Source organism: Psittacula echo (genome assembly GCF_963264785.1).
Source record: "Psittacula echo genome assembly, chromosome: 6".
Classification (NCBI taxonomy): domain Eukaryota; kingdom Metazoa; phylum Chordata; class Aves; order Psittaciformes; family Psittacidae; genus Psittacula; species Psittacula echo.
Genome location: NC_137743.1, coordinates 30571709 through 30589047, shown reverse-complemented (window position 1 = coordinate 30589047; position 17339 = coordinate 30571709). Strand labels below are relative to the sequence as shown.

General features: G+C 45.0%; 1 protein-coding gene across 4 annotated transcripts in view; it reads right to left on the bottom strand.

Moving 5' to 3' along the window:
• KALRN (kalirin RhoGEF kinase) overlaps positions 1-17339 on the bottom strand; it is a gene marked incomplete at its 5' end in the record, with an annotated part of 522231 nt that overhangs the window by 5310 nt on the left and 499582 nt on the right. For all 4 annotated transcript variants that reach the window (XM_080620947.1, XM_080620949.1, XM_080620948.1 and 1 more), the window contains 6 exons: positions 1151-1229; positions 2115-2279; positions 4042-4173; positions 5674-5795; positions 7968-8139; positions 8603-8630. In XM_080620947.1, the coding sequence (XP_080477073.1) occupies positions 1151-1229; positions 2115-2279; positions 4042-4173; positions 5674-5795; positions 7968-8139; positions 8603-8630 (698 nt within the window). The remainder of the gene's footprint in view (positions 1-1150; positions 1230-2114; positions 2280-4041; positions 4174-5673; positions 5796-7967; positions 8140-8602; positions 8631-17339) is intronic.

Below are 17339 nucleotides of genomic sequence, written 5' to 3'. Positions count from 1 at the left end.
ACACCTAATTTTAAATGCAATAACACACTCATTTCCAAAGTGGTGTTTGATTCAGCACACTGCTATTTCACAAGGAATCAGATCTAACAAGTTGTTCGTAACCTTTTCCAACAAAGAGCCTCCGTCTCTTACCCTGGATGTCGAGATTCTTTGGGGATTAGCGAACACTGAGAGCAAATGGTGTCACTTTGCTTTGTGCAGTCATACTGATGTCCTTTAACAATCTCCCCTGGGTTCAATTTGCTGCACTTCTACAGCTTCTATCTGGTTTTTTTTGTAGCTGTGGGTCTCCCTTCTCCAGTTGCTTTAATAGAGAGCCCAAACTTTCTCAGACAACTAAAAGAAAAGCCTTGTTAAATAATCACTAACCTATCATTTTGTCTCAATGTTTCAAGCACACAGAAAGAATTTAAGAAAGAGCTGGCAGGAGAGCATTTATGAAACTCCTACAGACTAGTGCCTAGTACCAATCTTGAAAGTAAAACTACTTAGTGAAACCGTGTGCTGAACTTGGCCTCTTATTAATACATCACCCTTCTTTCTGCAGAACCAGAGACTCCTGTCCTTTTAGCCCCACAATTACCCACCTCTGATCTCTGAGCTGAAGATCTAACTGCATTAACCTGAATTGTTTGCATGCCTCTTATCTGCTGTCTGTGCAGGGCACTGAGGGCTGATAACATATGCAGCTTCTATTTAGGCTCCTGTCAGCTGACCGTCCTGATTGGCAAAGCGCTTTGGCATGTGATTTAAGTCAGTCGCATGCCTAAGTGCTTCAGCAAACTCAGTCTTTAAGGTTAAGCTTATCCAGAACCAGCAAATCGTCATGACTTCAAAAGTTTGCATCAAATCAGAGATGACAGAAGAGATACCAGCAAGAACTACCAACGGTTGTCAGAGATCTGGCTGCCTAATTGTTCACAAGTTTGCCAAGTTGCAATCCTCAAATCACAACTGATCTCAAAAAACAAAATTTAGTCAGTATTTTAACTGGTCAGTACTTTAATCAGTATTTAATGGGCAATGCTCTTTGAAAGGAGCAGCCTTGTTCACGCTAACTACAAAGGGCAACTTAACCTTTAATCCAAAGAAAAAGCTTCAAGCCACTGTTTCAGTGTTTTATTGCAGTGATAAGCAGGATTAATATTACCTCCCAATCTCATGCAGCTCTACATAAGCGAGGTCAAAGTTTTCCTTCCATGAAATAGTGGCACCGTCAGCAGCAGAGTCTTTGAGAGAACAAAGTACATTCAGGAAAGCATAAAGTTAAAGACAGTTTCCTGTGGACTATAAATGGCATATTTTAGAATTATGTGAGATTGCATTACTTAAAACAGCAAACATTATCACTTGGGGTCCAGTTTCATACCGCTCAGGCACAGCTCCAACGTGTTGGACCATTAAAAGCCAGAGCTCCCCAGAGGAAGCTATGGATAAAGTGGATTCAAATCTGTCCTTGCAATTTTGCACTGAAAAGGGCCACACAGACAGCCTAAGGGCACATCTGTGTGTAACTGGCAGGTAGAGCTATGCTGTATGGGCTCTTCTTTCATCCGGCACAGGCTATCCAAGCAGTTGCACATCTAGTTATGTATTAGAGCTTCTAAAACACCGGGAAATGTGAGCTCTGCTTACAGCACCACCATGAGGAATCACCCAGACTCCTGCAGTACCATGTGCTGGGGGCTTGCTTCCATCACAGCCTTCTTATGCTGGCTGCATTGCCTGGGGGCTACATTTTGCAAACTGACTTGCAGACCCCAGCTGGGCTGTCCAGCAGAAGCTGCTGGTCCTGGTGGCAGTGCTGGAAAGGCAGGGGTAACACCAACCAGAACACGGAGCCTGTTGCCCAGAGGTAAAGACAAGAAGTGGTCTTGGGGTAGAGAGCAGGGACCTGCTAGGAAAATGTAGTAAGTTCTGTGACAGTGGGAGGCTGTGAGCCCTGTGAGAGAAGCAGAAATGAAAAACTTTTCTAATGGCAGGAGCTGGCTCTGAGCACCTCCTAGGCTGTTTCTTGTATTCCTGCTAGGTCCAGGATAAGTGTTTTTATTGGGATCCATCAAAGCACACCATTGCAGACCATGCATCAGCCCCTCCTTGCTGTGCCCACTCACCGTACTCCGGGAGTCTCACAAATTCGGATGGGTCACTGGGCAAGCTGATCCCCCAGGGGTTGCTGGCGCTTACTCGAAACTGATATTGGCAGCCTGGGGCCAGGTCCTCAATGACGAGGTATGTGTCCAATGTAGAGGCTACCGACTGCTGCCAGACTTGTGAGCCTGCGTTTGTAGGGAGAGAGGAGGAGAATTAAAGGGAAGTCTCAATACATTAACTCAGAGCAGCGGTTTTCCCTGCTCCACTCATGCGCTACCCTAGGAGGTTAAAATCCACAGATTTTTAAAAGGCAGTGTTACAGCAGACTGATGTATTTCTAGTAAACTGAACCAGACCACAAGAAGCTATTTGGTGTTGCAGCCACTTTCCAGTCTGGCTAAATGAGGGAAGAAGGAAATGCCCCTCACTTGACCGATAGCAATGGAAAAACCACAGCCCAGGGACAAGTTGATCTCTCCAGCAGCCTAGCTGTGGCTGTGTGCTACAAGTGATATCTCAGGGCAGTGCGATAAGACAGGAATGGAGGGCTGATTTGGTGACAGCTCTGCTGTGAGAGAAACGGTAGCAGAAGTACAGCTAAAATATTAAGGACAAGGGAGTTGCAGATGAAGCTGAGACAGAGTCAGTACAATCCAAATCTTTTGCAGATGAAATCTTTTTCAGAAGATGTGGTGGCTACAGTGAAACCAGGAGCTGCAGGAGGAGAACCAGCATTCCTAGGTTCACTGTGGGATTTTTGCAGATGACCAGCACTGCAGCAAAGAAATGTGTGACTTTGTTGTGTGTTTCTGCTCCTAACAGAAATAAACCCAACTATTGCCTAACCTGTGCCAGCCAAAGAAGCAATACTTTATTCATCTGCACAGGGTCACAGAATTAAAAAGGACCCCTGGTACATTAAGGCCTATCACAGCCTATTATTTCTTTATAGAATATATAAAATTTTATCTTATTTTCATAAGTTCACGGCTTTTTACCTTTATATTATTTACCATAACCCATTTATTTTGTGTTGACTGTGGGCAAATTCTGACTACCAGGTCTCACAAGGTTAAAGTTGGTTTTACAGGGAAGAGTCAGTTGTTCCTTTGGAGTAGGAGCAATACTGACAACTGAAAACACTGCTGCTTTTTTTCTGTTTGTTTTGGTGGCTGTTGTTATTAGAAGAGCTTTCATTCTTTCACAAAAAAAGCCAGTCACACTGATGGCACAGTGAGGGTCCAGGCAGACTATTTGCTAAAAAAAGGATTAATATAATGGAGTGATTAAGTTTGCACATTTACTAACATGAGGTAGGATTTTTTGAAGGATGAAGGCCTAAACCAGGCCACAAACCTAAGGCAAGCTTTACTGCCCAGAGACCCTCTCAGCTTCTCAGAAAGAATGCAAAAAGGGATTTAAATCATTTCACATGCCCTTTTCAAGAGCACATGCCTGTATTGAGAAAACAATGCATTTAATGTCTTTTTAATTCTTCAGGGGAAAAGGATGACTGGATTTAAGAACAAATGGATATCAGAGCTGAGCTTGAAAAGTATGCAGGAATCTGCAGCTCTATTCAGGTTAAAAAGAAAAGAAGAAAAGAGGCTGCTTTGACTTTGCATGCCCAGGAAACATCCGCCAGGAAGGATGGATACCATGGTAGTAGAATGCAAACGATGAAGTGATGCCTTAGTGGTTGATACGTTTTATCTTAGCACACTTTACTTGCCATATATGACCAGAGGAACTAGAAAGGTCTGTAATATATGAGAAGTTGGACTGGGTGATAGAAAGGCTTCTTTTGGCCTTAGGCTTTGAGCTTTGTGAACAACAGCTAAAAGCACCTCAGTGGTGGCAAGGACGGTTTTGGGACCTGTTGTGCCATAAAGGAGATTTACTTTGTTCTTATTCTCCCAGCCAGTGAGCACAGATGAAACCACCTACCTTCTTCTCTGTACTCCACAGTGTAGCCTGAAATGGTGCAATTGCCTGTACTGGATGGGGGTAGCCAGCGTAGGATCACAGAGGTGCAGCTTCTCTCCTGAGCAATGGGACGATTTGGGGCAGCTGGGACACCTTGGGAAGAGAAAACAAGCAAAATCCAGCATAGCATCAACAGATGCTAGTGCTTTATCCTGAAGATCAGGTGTATCTGGTACATTAGGTCAGTTGTTGCTTGCAGAGGGAGCATTCTTGTTTACACTGAGTTACCAGTACAGCCAGAGGAAAGGCAATGTCATGATCCCATTCACCTACCCCCATGGGTCTGATACTTCTATACTAGCAGTTTTGAGAGAACCATGCTATATGTGAGCGTCACGGCCTCAACATGGTCTCACAGTACTACAGCACAGGGAATTTCTTCTTCCTCAAAAGGGGTGGTCAGCTGCATTGTGAGGCCCCATACAGCTCCCTGCAAGACTGGCTGGGTGAATCACTCCTTGGGTGTCAAGGATCTGTCTGAGCTCAGCCACTGTAAAGACAGAGCATCTTCACCTGCCACCTTCTGCTGCTATATTTTGCTTCAGCTCATAACCTGATGCAAACCATACAGAACTGAGGAAAACAAATATCCGCATGGACTTCACCAAGCAGGGAGGGAGATTCTGCAGGTGAGGATGCAGTTACTGTTGAAGCGTCCAAAAATGACACAAGTAAGGCATTCAGAGGGCTTCCATGTGTATGGCACTTGGTATGTTTGGCAACAGATTGACAAATGACCAGTAATTCGCCTGTGCTTTGCTCAGGGCTCCCTTTAGCACAGGAGTAGTTAATGCAGTCACTAACTTGCTTGGATAAATTGGGGAGATTATATCTCTAGAGCACTTTGCAAGACCAAACAAATTGACTTTTAAATGCTTGTGACACTCCTTCATCTGTAAGTCACCAGTTACACATTCGTCTTTGTGCCAGTCCCTTCAAAATAGCAGACACCCTCCATCTCTCATGATAAAAGATCCCTTCCTAGAGCTGGAGGTCATAAGCATCAACTCATTATTTCATATTCATTACAATTAGATGGGTCACTAATTACAGTGACGAGAATTCAGGCTCAGAGATGTGCCTCTGAGTTGAATCCCTGCAGAACAGTTCACCCAAGCCAAATCTTACTCTCGCTTCCTCCTTTCAGGGGAGGCTGAAATTTTGTGTCACTGTATCCCAGGTCCCCTGCTCCAGGCAGATTCTAAAGGCCTTAGCTCCCTATGGGCAGCTGGGGTGTCACCCTCCAAGGGCTTGGCAACCTAAGGGAGCTCCACTTTCCACGCTGACCTTACCAAGCCCCTGGGGAGCAGCACTGCAAGCAGGATGCAGGACCTGAACCAGTGCCAGCGCATTTTCATTTCCCAGATGTGATACTTATGATCAGACGACTTAATCAAGCACAAAGAGTCTGCAGTGCCTTCAGCCATCAGTGGGAGTCTTGGCTGAGGAATGGTTTTATGATTTTAATGTCTCATTTCCCCTGGCACAACTCCACATACAGCTGCCTTTGCACTGGCTATTCCCATGTGCTCCCAGGCCCCACAAAGGATCTCATACAGGAAGAATCCTGCGTGTTAAGAGCAGATGCACTACCTTGAACTTTGATGGTTGCAGAGGTTGATGCAGTTCCGTGTTCATTGGTTGCCACACAGGTGTAAATGCCGCTGTCCTGAGGCATCAGGTTGCAGATCTTCAAAGTGAGCTCCCCAGAGTCACTGTGGATGCAAGGCAGCCCCTATTATAAAGTGCTGCTTCATTTGCTAATGTTTTTTATACCAGTTCCTGTCCTGCATCATTACAAACACACGTGCACACAAATTATGTTAACTCATTTGAAGGCACAAGCCTCCAGCAATCTGGTACCCAAATATCACATCTCCATATGTCAGGATTAGGCCGTTAATGAATCCTTTGAGCAGAATGATCCAAATTGCCTGCCAGGCAAATCCATTGGCCATAAAGGAAATAGGGAAGGATCACTTAAGAAGTCAGCAAAGTCCAGGAGCTGAGCATTTACTGTAACTGTCCAGAGCTGGACGCTTAGACTTCATATACCTGGAAATATTTCTCCAGGCACTTTTTTTCTATCTCGGGAACTGCTGAGCCGCTGTGCCTCTGCAGTTAAGTCCAACACATGCCAGACAAATTGGACTTCCTGAAGCTGCAGAAAGCAGTCACACAGGGTATCTGACATTTTTGAGGAGCTTTAGACCCCTGGAGCATGTGCCATTGATCTAATGTGGCTGCTAGGAAGTCAGAAGGCTGGACATCTCACAACTAGGGATAAAGAGCACCAGTACCAGGTTCATGACAGACACTCAGTCTTTGGGCCTATCTGAGAAAATGAAGAGCTCTGCAGAGACTGATGAATGTATAGCAGGTGAATTTATAGCAGACTAGTGAATTTTATAGCAGAATTTATGTATTACATAGTCACTTTTGTTTGCACATTGCAGTCTTCAATAAGCAGTTTCAGGAAGTTGGCCTGAATTAAAGGATTTTGTTGTGTAAGTGCTTTAGCTGTACTGGAGACCCAGCTTAGAGCCAACAATAAATTTCCTTGATGGCAAAAGTAGTCTACTTCTTGAATGTGTAATCTATCAGCTACTCCAGAAGTACATGGTTGATGGTATAACTGCCCAGATGCTGTGGCTTTTGCTAGTCTAACTATGCTGGTTTAAAAGAGGACAGAAATATCCCCTTCCCCTGCAATCCAGACAATCAAGCCAGAAAGATTTCTAAGACAGCCGCTGATCAGCTGGTCCTCTCCTTCGCAGGCAGTGTCTCCACTGAAAGCCAAATACAAGTATCAAGACAATACAAGTGCTGATAGTGCACAGGGAGCCAATGCACAGGCAAAAATCTTTAATGGAAAACAGAACCCTGTACAGAAATATCTCCCCATCCCAACCCCAGCCAAAGCCTGAAATTAAGGCACTAGAGATCTACTGAGTAATGGCTAAGAGATGATTTTGGGTGCTCTGGGGTGGCTGCACAAGCCAGTGATCTCTGAAGGAAGCTTTTGACCAGATGTATTGTTTTTATTGAACATGTGAAATCCCTTCTCTCTTAGTGTCCATTTTTCACTTACAGTGACTTTATGCTCCTTGGACAAAAGTGCTGAAAAATTTGTATGAAAGATTGCCTCTTGGAGATTTCCATTACAGTTTGGCCCAAATTGCTTATATAAGCTGCAGATGAGCATCCAGCAGCAAGCTGCTACCTGACCTGAATTCAACTCCAGATCTTTTGGTTCTTCCCAGTGCTTGTTGTAATGATGGTTTCCTCACACCCCCCCCCCCCCCCGCTGGAACATTATGACAAGAATCTTTCTGTCCAAGGACAGTCAGATGTACCCTTCTCAGGAACACACATAGGCTTTTCTAGAAACAGCTGAGGAAAGGCTCAGGAAAACTGCAGGACTTACCACCTCTGCCCATGAGATGAGAAAATGCCCAATGATATGGGTATTGCAAGTTGGTGAAGGCTTGCTTTGCTGGACTCCTGCTGCTTCCAAAGGTGAGCATGGCATCAAACTCAAGCAGAGAAGCCCCAGCAATATAGAGGCAATATTAGCCGAGTCAGTATGTTGGAAACATTCTGGCTTCTGGCTTGCAGCTGGCCCAGGTCAATAGGAGAAAGCACACGTCTGCCAGCAACACACTTTGTGGATGTACCCTGTGACAGCTCAGGAAATGATAGAGCTACCTGAACCCCAAAGTTTGACCTCTTCGAGCTGATATGTGGTGCACTGATACGCTGATATGCCATGCCAGACTTGATTAACTACATTTCTCATGAGTCTTGTAGCCTGGCTGGTGCTACAAATTTGAGGACAACACGACCATCATGACTACCTGTGTTGGGATCCACAGACAGGTCCTTACCAGGATGACACTGTGTAAGTGGCCGTGCTGTTGTCATTGTCAAGAATGTTTTGATCTGGTCCTTTCCAGGTGATAGTTGGTTTGGGCCGTCCACAGACTTTGCACTGCAGCATCACTGTGTCACCGAGCAGGCAGGTGATGTCCACTAATGGCACAAGAAACTCTGGAGCCACTGGAAAAAAACATGGGACACACACATGACACCTTGTTTTAATCTACAGATGAGGATGTTCCCCATACAAGTCCAGAGAATACATTATAGGACCAGTGATGGGATCTGTATCCCAAACAGCTGGTGGTCCTGGTATTATGTTGCCAAAACTCCCCCTTCACTAAAAGCCAGCTGTTGGCATCTCAGAGAAGGAGGCAGCAGGGACTATCCATCCTCCAGGCCTGTGCTATGGCACGAGGGTGAGACTGTGTAAAGGCAGGTTTGGGGTCCAGCCTCACTTGTGGCCTCAGGCTGTCTCACCTGAGCAGCCAGCAGGAAGACCACTTTCCCTGGGGACTGAGCACTGGAGAGCTGCCTTTGTTGTAAACACGGGTGAGTGCAGAGCATGCTGTTGCATCAGAGTAAATCACAGCTGCTGACTTGCCCCTCAGTGCCAGTCCGTGAACAGCTGTCTTTAACTTACCTTCTTGAATGAAATTGGGGTTGATTATCTGTAAAATACAAAGAAATAAAAGCATTTATTTTTCTGGATAGTGACAGAGACATTTGTTTTCACAAGGTACCATGGTGACCCTGACCAGAACTGCAGAAGCACTGACCAGTGGCTATAAGCAACCTCTGTAACAGCTGGCAGGTGCAGCAAGCTGTAGTGACCACAGAACAAGCCCATGCACAGCTGGGAAAGCAAAAGAAAGCTATGGCTTCTTGAACTCTGATAAAGCATCACAGGTAACAGGCACAAAACTAAGGCTGAGGAGGGTGGAAGTGCTTTCTCTTTGCTTGGGTGATAATGCTCAAGCCATTAACTCCTCTTCCCAGAGGTGGTTTGTGCCCTGCTGTGCCCAGCTCCATACCCACCCACCCAGCACCTGCAGTCACCACACACCTGAGGCATCTCACCAGCCACTAACCAGCTTTGGGGAGACATCTTTCAACATCTGCTCAGCTTCAAGAAAGAAAAGTAAAGCACTAAACCAGAAATACTGCCTTCTTTTTGCCTCCTGGCAAGTACCAGTCCTGCAACAGTACTGGTCTATCACAACGACTAAAATTTCACTTACTTCATTGGACTGCTGGAAACCTTCCAACTAACAACTAGGTCTGGATAACTGAGAGTTATTTTAGCTACCTAGTTAATTGATCAAGTTAGCACAGACCTGAAAAGCTACTGTTTCTCTGTGCCCTATATATGCCAATTACCTCATGTAAACCTGGAAGCAAACCTGGGAAGAGCAAAACCAATGCCACAAAGTTCTTACACACAGAAGCAACCCTAACTACATAGTGGTATACAGTAGTATAGGGGTTTTAGCCTCATTAACTCTTTTAATAATCTCATAAGGCTTTATTATCCAAAACCAAACTCATAATTTGATATCAAGCACCATAAGCACCAGTGTGATTTATCTTGCTTTAAAGATCTTTGTTACTATGTATTTCAGAGCTATTTTGGAAGATGCCAATGAAGCAGTGACCTAATTTGTGGCTGCCAAAGCTGGTGGGAGTTTTTTAGAGATTGAGAAAACAGGCCATAAAGCAGAAGCAATAACCCTTCAAAACAACATAGATACATCTTCCAGATTTATATTTACATTTTGGCTTTATAAATAGTTTTCCAAGGTGAATGGCTCAGGGTTCCATTCAAGGAGGTACTTGAGCATATTCAGGTTCATTTTGGTTTCATAGTCCTTCTTCATGCCCAGGCAAAACTCTGGTACCAGCACTGAGACCTCAAGGTCTGCTTCCCTTATCACTCCCAGAAAGCCCAAATGAGAGTGTGAGTGGCTCAGAGGCAGTGACTGCTGCTCCACAGGGACCAGGATCCACAGACAATCCCCTGGATCCTGTGGGCAGGAAAAAATAGGGACACAACAGGGCACTGATGAAGAAAAACATCTCTTCCATCTGTGCCTGTGAGAAAGGAGAGATGGATCTTTGTGACTAGGCTGTATCGCTCACACCAACACAGCAAAGGCAAAGCTGTCCTGTGGATAACCACTGCTTGCCACTTTTTAATCAATGAGGCCATCTACTTATCAGTTGAGTAACCCCAGGCATCAGCTCATTCGTATATACATCTTCATTTTTGTAGTTTTTGCCTTAAGTAAAATATACACCTGTCCTCCAAAGCTTTCCCCTTCCTTCCCTGCAGCATGCACTAAATTCCATTATTATTCACTTATTTCCATCATTGTAAGATTAAAGATCAGGAGAAAGAAACACTCCTAACACTTCATATTGATTTTATAACTTTAAAGGATTCATTAGAAGATGCAGCTACAATGATAAATGTAATGGATATATCTATAAATAAATAATACTACATTTCTAATGACTTCCAAGGCACAATCATTTATAATAATTGCCTTACCAATGTTTTTTTCCTCTTGCCTCACCATGGGAATATCAGTAAGAAAATTACCGCCACCAGGTAATATTGGATGAGACTCTGGGTGAAATTTACATTTCCTTTGTTGAAATTTAGTATGCTAATTAATAACATGTTACCTAACAAATCCCCACAGCCACATCACAGCTTTTGCCTGCTGTAAGCTTAGACAAAAATAAAAGCCTGTTTGCACAAGAACGTTTAAGTGCTACCAAAGTGATTTAATACATCACTCAATTAGGGAACAGGGTTTGGTCTACTTTGAAAGAAGGGGTCAAATGTCAGGGTGAGAGGGCAGAAATAGCAAAGCAAAGGTTCACAGCCAGATTTGCAGCCAGAAGTGAGCTCCACTGGCTCACACATCCACTTCCAGGCCCTGGGGGCTTGCTGCTTCTCTCTGCAGTCTGTCCTGCTTTCCAGGCTATGGGTGGATGGCAGGAGATGACACAGTCCACAGAGTCCTTCTAGATTAAGTGCAAGACCCTTGAAGATTATTTCTTCTTTTGCTAAATAGGTTTTTAATCCCCATGGGTAGAGAGAAGGGCTCCAGAGCATGGCCCTGCTTCCCTCGGAGGACAGGAACTCATGTACCACTTGTTCGCACAGCCTCCTGCCAATGCCAGGGCTGGTTTCCCTAATGGACTGATTTGCCAAGCACCTCCCACAGCCTCTTCAAAATGATTGTGTGTGAAAAAAAAATGGAAAAGCTGTCAAAATCCATGCAGGTAACTCTTCTCAATTCTCTTCCTCTTTCTCAGGGCTTTCACACAGATGAAAGCCAGGCTGTGTTGCTCTGAAGAGCAGAAATCTCTGCCAGCAAGGGGCAGGCTGCCGGCAAGCAGGGTGAGGTATTATGCATGGACATGGACAGCACACCTGCTTTCCTTCTCCCCCAGCCACTGAGGCTCAGGGGCCAGCAGGCTGCACCCACAGCACATAATGCTGCCAAAGATGCTCACATGGGCAATGCGAGCATCGAAATCCAAGGGACTTTTCCCTCAGAGAAAAGAGGGTAAACACCACACTCTCCAGCAAGTTTTCCCCTTTTTTAAAGCCCCTGCTTGCCCCTGGTTTCTCCCACACAAGTTGAAGAGCAGCAGTGGTGTTTATGGGAGTGATGCAGGAGTCTCAGGTTCTGTGCATCACTTCCTCAGGAATGCTCTGCGCTACTTTGAGATTACCATGTGGAAAAAAAACCAAAACCCTGCTGGTCATGTGGCTTTTGTGGGGTTTTGCTTTTCTTCTCTCTGAAAAGCAACATAAGGCTCAGCCCTGAAACCCCATTCAATCAGAAGCGGTTTGAACAAGGATCTCCCAGACCAGCCCTCAGCCCAGCATTCCTGGCCATGGCGGCCACGAGCAGGGAAGGCAGCCTGGGTCTCACACTGACAAGGGCTCCTTGAAGAAGTCCCAGCAAACGCCAATTGCACCACTGTGGCTCCTGATCTGGTGTGAGAGTGAATAAACTTGTGGGATGGAACTACTCAATGCAAAAACTTCTCACATGACATTCAGTGTCAGTCCACAACAGGCAAACACAAACCCTAAAGGGTGGAAATTCAGTCAGCAATGCAGTCACTCCCAAGTGACACAGCTGGCTCTTTTCTCTAGGAACATAAATTTGGATGAAATGAGATGGATTTATTTTTTCCATTGGATTAAATACCTGAAGCCTTGTCCAGGATAGGTGAAAACTTGTAATGCTCCCTCCTTGGCCACAGTTTCCTTCTCCCATACAATGACAGCTGAAAATGAAAACCCCACACAAGGTGGCAGAAGTAAACCACGAAATGGCCTCTACACAAGTGATTTGTGGTCTAACACTGACCAGGCAAAGACAGGGAGCTGGAGGAAGAGCTGGGTGAGATGAAGAAATGGGAGGACGGATCAGGTTATTCAGCAAAAAATCCAGAAATAGACTTTGCTTCTCCCTCCCTCCGCCTCTGCTGTTTCAGGGCTCAAACCAAGAAAGGCACAAGGTGCATACTTGAATACCTTTGGGGACGTGCAGGGATCTAAGTGACTTAGATCTGAGTGACTGAAGTGTAACTTAGTGTGGCAATCAGACTTTACAAAAGCAGCATACGTGCTCAGTATTTTGCAGTACTGGGCCACTTTTTTCCTGGTCTGTTAAGCTCATGTTATAAAGATAGAAAGGCATCTGCAGCAGTAGCAGCAAAGTCCGCTTGCAAAGTGACTCAGACTGCCCTAATTCTTAGCAAGAGTTTTATCTTCATTTGTGCACACGTGCTGTATCTTGTGTGGAGCGAGAAACCATCCTGCAATGCCAATGGCCAGTCTGAAACACTCTGCAAGTGCAGCTCAGCTGCCTGCGAGGGCTCCTCGTCTTGGCCAGGGTTTGCTTCTCCATTGCAGATGTCCTCGCCATGTCTAACCCACCTCCCTGAAAGAGGTTTGAGCCCAGCCCAGACACATGCAATGCACAGAAAAGCTCAGCCAATGCCCAGATTTTTCCAGTTCCACATTTCAGTCCCATTTTAAGGGAATGCATCAAAACCAGGATTGAGAATACTTTTTCCCCCAGATCATAAGGCTAGGCTGCAAACCAAGCCTTCTGTAATAAGATCCATGCTTTACCTAAACAGCAGAGGGCATGTTTACTCCAAGACAAGCAGCTCAGCATTCTGTAAATACTTCATGGCACCTCTTGGTCACCGAGTTAAAATAAAATATTGACGCATTTGCACATGCTGGCAGCAGAGTCAGCAGCATGCTCCTGGCTCCCTCACGCAAAAAACACTGAAAAGATGCTCAGAGAAAAATGAAATGAGTTCCAGAGGAATTAAGCCAACTCAAATCTGTAAGAAAAGACCCATCAACCCATGTCTGACTAGGTCACCTTCTACTTTGAGACTTTTGGGGGTCACAAGCTCACAGTGTCACCTCCCTCAAAAAACAAACAACAAGGAATTTCTTGATAAAAGGAGCAAGTAAGGATCCCACTGCACATGGAGAGATGCTACCAAAGAGAAAATATAATTTAAAATGGGAGAATGGTAGCTGATGAAATATCCCACAGCAGCAGCCTTTTGGTGGGGATGGGGAATGCCTTCTGGCACCCAGCACGGATGGGCTTCACTGCCTTTGAGACTGATGGAGAAGCCACAAGGGGTGCTGACTGTTCCACAGGCACCTGTGCAAAAGCAGAAGTCCTCTTGCCCTCACCATGCTCCTGCTGTCAGGCCCTAATAGCTGTGTGCTTCCATGCCTGTAGTTGGTGGGATGTCTCTGGTACTCCAGGCACCATGTTGTAGCACTCCACCCCCTTCCTGCAGATGAAGTAGGTCACTTCTTCATTTTCCAAAAGCGAAACCCCTGTGTCTGCGTTGCCAGCTCGGGCTATGTCACACCTGACGAGCCACCTTCCTGGTCAGTCTCAGAACCCCCTGGCCACTCAGGGCAGCAGGACAGCAGTCACCCATGGAGGCCACCCCAGGGTGTGGATGATTTTCTGGCAAAGAACGGACACATACCCAGATCAGCAAGTGCCTACGTGGAGTTCGACATGAACCAAGGGACAACCAAAGGTGAAGGAGGATGGGAGCGAGGCACTGGGAGTGAGAATCCCAGCAAGATAAGAAGGAGCTGGAATTTACTGAGTTGCTAAATTGAGGACTGTTGGAAAACTTTGAAGGTCAGGTTCTCACACCTGTGCTAACCAATTATACGTTAGTTGTTAAGAGCCTTAAAGATATGTATCCAATCACAACGGGCCAAGTTAGTGTAAACAACTTTAAGAAATAGTATATAAAGAGTTAGTTTTCTATAACAATTGGCTTTGTCTGATCACATTGATCTCCGACTGAATCCATTCTGTGGCTCCAGGGAAACACAGGAAGTTCTCAGGATTGTACTAGTTCATACTGTGGTAACAGGCCAGGAAAGAGTTTCTTACTAGTACTGTACAAGATCTCACCAAGACAGTACATTAGAACTGCTCTGGAGATGGACAACTCAAGGCAGAGGGTGAAGGCATTTGCCTAAAGCACTTGGGAATTCTTGGCCTGAGCTGAGTGTTGACTTGGAGCCAATGCTGTACCCACCAAACCATTACTTACTCAACCACTTGGACTATGGGGCTGCTAACACAATATTCCTCCCTACAGGATGTTTCCTATTGCTTATCTTGCTCTAAGTGTCTCTGAGTAGTTCTTAACATGCTAAAATATCATAACTGAAAAAAAAAAATAGATTATGAAGCCCAACATACGTACCTTGGCAATAGCCCAGCTCACTAATCTAATGATGGCACTTCCACTGACTCGGGGTGGGCCCAGACTTCATCTCTCCTTTGCACAGCTAAGAAACTGGAGTAAACACTAGACACTCGGTGACAGTTGTGTGTTGGTCAGGATTACTTGTAACATTCTGCAGTTGGAATCACATTGTGCAAAACAAGACATCTGGAGACATGTCAGATCCTTAACATGTGGGGTTCACTCCAAAGCCCGGAAGAGCTGCTGCTGAACTTAGTGAGGTTTAGCTCAGTCAGGTCTTCTGACTGCTGGAAGGACATTCATTTAGCAAGAGCAGTAGCTCAATGGGATCTGCACATTTGACTTATGACCTCTTCAGCGGTATCAAAACCCCATGAGATGTTATGACACAGAACTGTAGGACAACTAGTTGTGTCACTGTCCAGGACCCCAGACTTGGGTGTGTTGACTGATTCACAAGGGCATACACCTTCTTCCCAGAAGTGGAGTTGCCTGTCCCTGTGCAATTAGCTACAGACACGTGGAAAGGGAGTCTCCCATCTTTCTTAAATACAGGTTACTCCTATCCCTCACATGGCTACTTATGTTCCTTAAGTGCCTGCTCCTACACTCATGTACCTAACAAACAGGTGAGTTTGCACCTTCTGTTTTGTGATACAACACAGCAAAGCAGGACCCCCAAATTTCATTTCCATCCTTATGCACTTTCAGTACATATCAATAAACAAAGGTAAAAGAAACAGCCACCAAGAGACACTATTTCTAGTCAGAGTTACAGTGAATAGAGAGTTCTCCAGGGCTGGCAAGTCCCTGTGTGGGTAAAACCACAGCAATGGCATTTTAGGTTTTTTTAAACAATCACCCAGAATTTCAGTTTCCTGCTCTCATTATACATGTTTCTTGCATTTCTTTCTACGTTCCCTCTTGAAACAAAGGTGAAGTGCTTCAGAAATCTGGATCTACTGAACAGATATGTGGCATTTTATAAATAGCAAGCAAAGCGACATCTGAAGGACCACAGCAGCTGTGGGACTCCATGGATGTTACTACCAGCTTACTGACTTTTTGCAGAGTGACTAGGCTGGAGGCAAATTGCACCAACATTTCCAAGTAATTAATGTGCCTGCTTTGCATTTAGAGACTGCTCTCTCTCTTCCAGCAGCGGGTGCACATTCTCATGCATGATGGGAGGAAGAGAGATGTCAGGGGTGACAGTCCTATAAGAGAGGTCAGGTGACTTGCTCTATTATTACCTGTCTATAATAATAGCTACAGACAACTCCACCTTAATGACACAGGCAGGGCCTCATGTACTTCTGAATGTTGATGGCCAGGACACAGCTCTCCTACCAGCACTCCCAGTTTCTATAAAGTCCATCAAGAGCTGAGCCAGGTGTGAGGGCAAGGCATTCTCTCACCTTGGGCAGCCAGTCACCCTGTCTCGAACTGCCCATGTAATAAAACCAGCACAAAGCAAGGGCCGTGCTGCTCCTCGCAGGGCAGTGTGACCTTAGCAAGTCAACCCACAACTGCACTCTTATTTTCTCTCCCTCTGACATTTTTAGTATTTGCTGAGCAACAAAGAGTTTTGCTCAGAAGCAGAACTGAGCTTTCCAAGCCATAAGGAACATGGTGGCTCCTGGGGAATGCAAGGCAGTGCCATGAGTGATGGTGTCACCTCCAGTAAGTGAATTGGGAGATGCAGGATGGGGTTTCTGAGTGTAAATGAAGTCACATACCAGACACACAGTTACACCCCTGATAGCAGATTCATACCACAGCTAAGACTTCACTAGTCTTTGGGTTTAAACAGAAATGCTCTTAACTTCTCAACTTCAGAGAGGCAGGCAAGGACAATGACATGTTAATGTTAAACATGTTAAAAACCTCAAATCAAACAAACAAAAAGACCCATGTGGTGTATGCTAGAACTAACTACAAATTCTGACAAGTTTAAGGACCCAGATACCATCCACTGACAATTTAAAAACATTTGGTTCTCCTCCTATTAAGCAAAGTCAAAACACTGAAATCCTCTGAAAAAAAATCGTGATTCTCACTGATTTCTGTACAATATACCTGTATCTCAGCACCTTTTACTCCATAGAGCAATTTCCAGTGATCTAAAGCTTACATAGACTTACATGCAATAACTGGGCACTGCCTTGCAACAAATACATACACTTCTAGTTGGCATCTGTGATGGGCAAAATACTCTTTGAAAATGCAAACACATTCCTGAGAATATTCAGCTTCAGTGGTAAGGATCATCCAATATCTAGGATGTCAGCTGGGTCAAAAGCTTTCCTTTAGTACACATCCTCTTCTCAGTGATGTGTTTATTTGCACCAACACAGAATAAAAGAGAGCCTTCTAATTAGCAGCTGAGGTGGTGCTTCTGAATACACTTCTCCCTCTTTTTTTAACCCCTCCTGAAGGAAGATCATCTTTCTTTTGCAGTATGTTTATAGTGCAGTCTGGCTAACAGCATCCCAGGGATCTCTCAGGACACAGATCCCTGTTCTCCAATGACCTGCCCTGTTACTTCTACAAAATCACTTTGATTCAGGTCT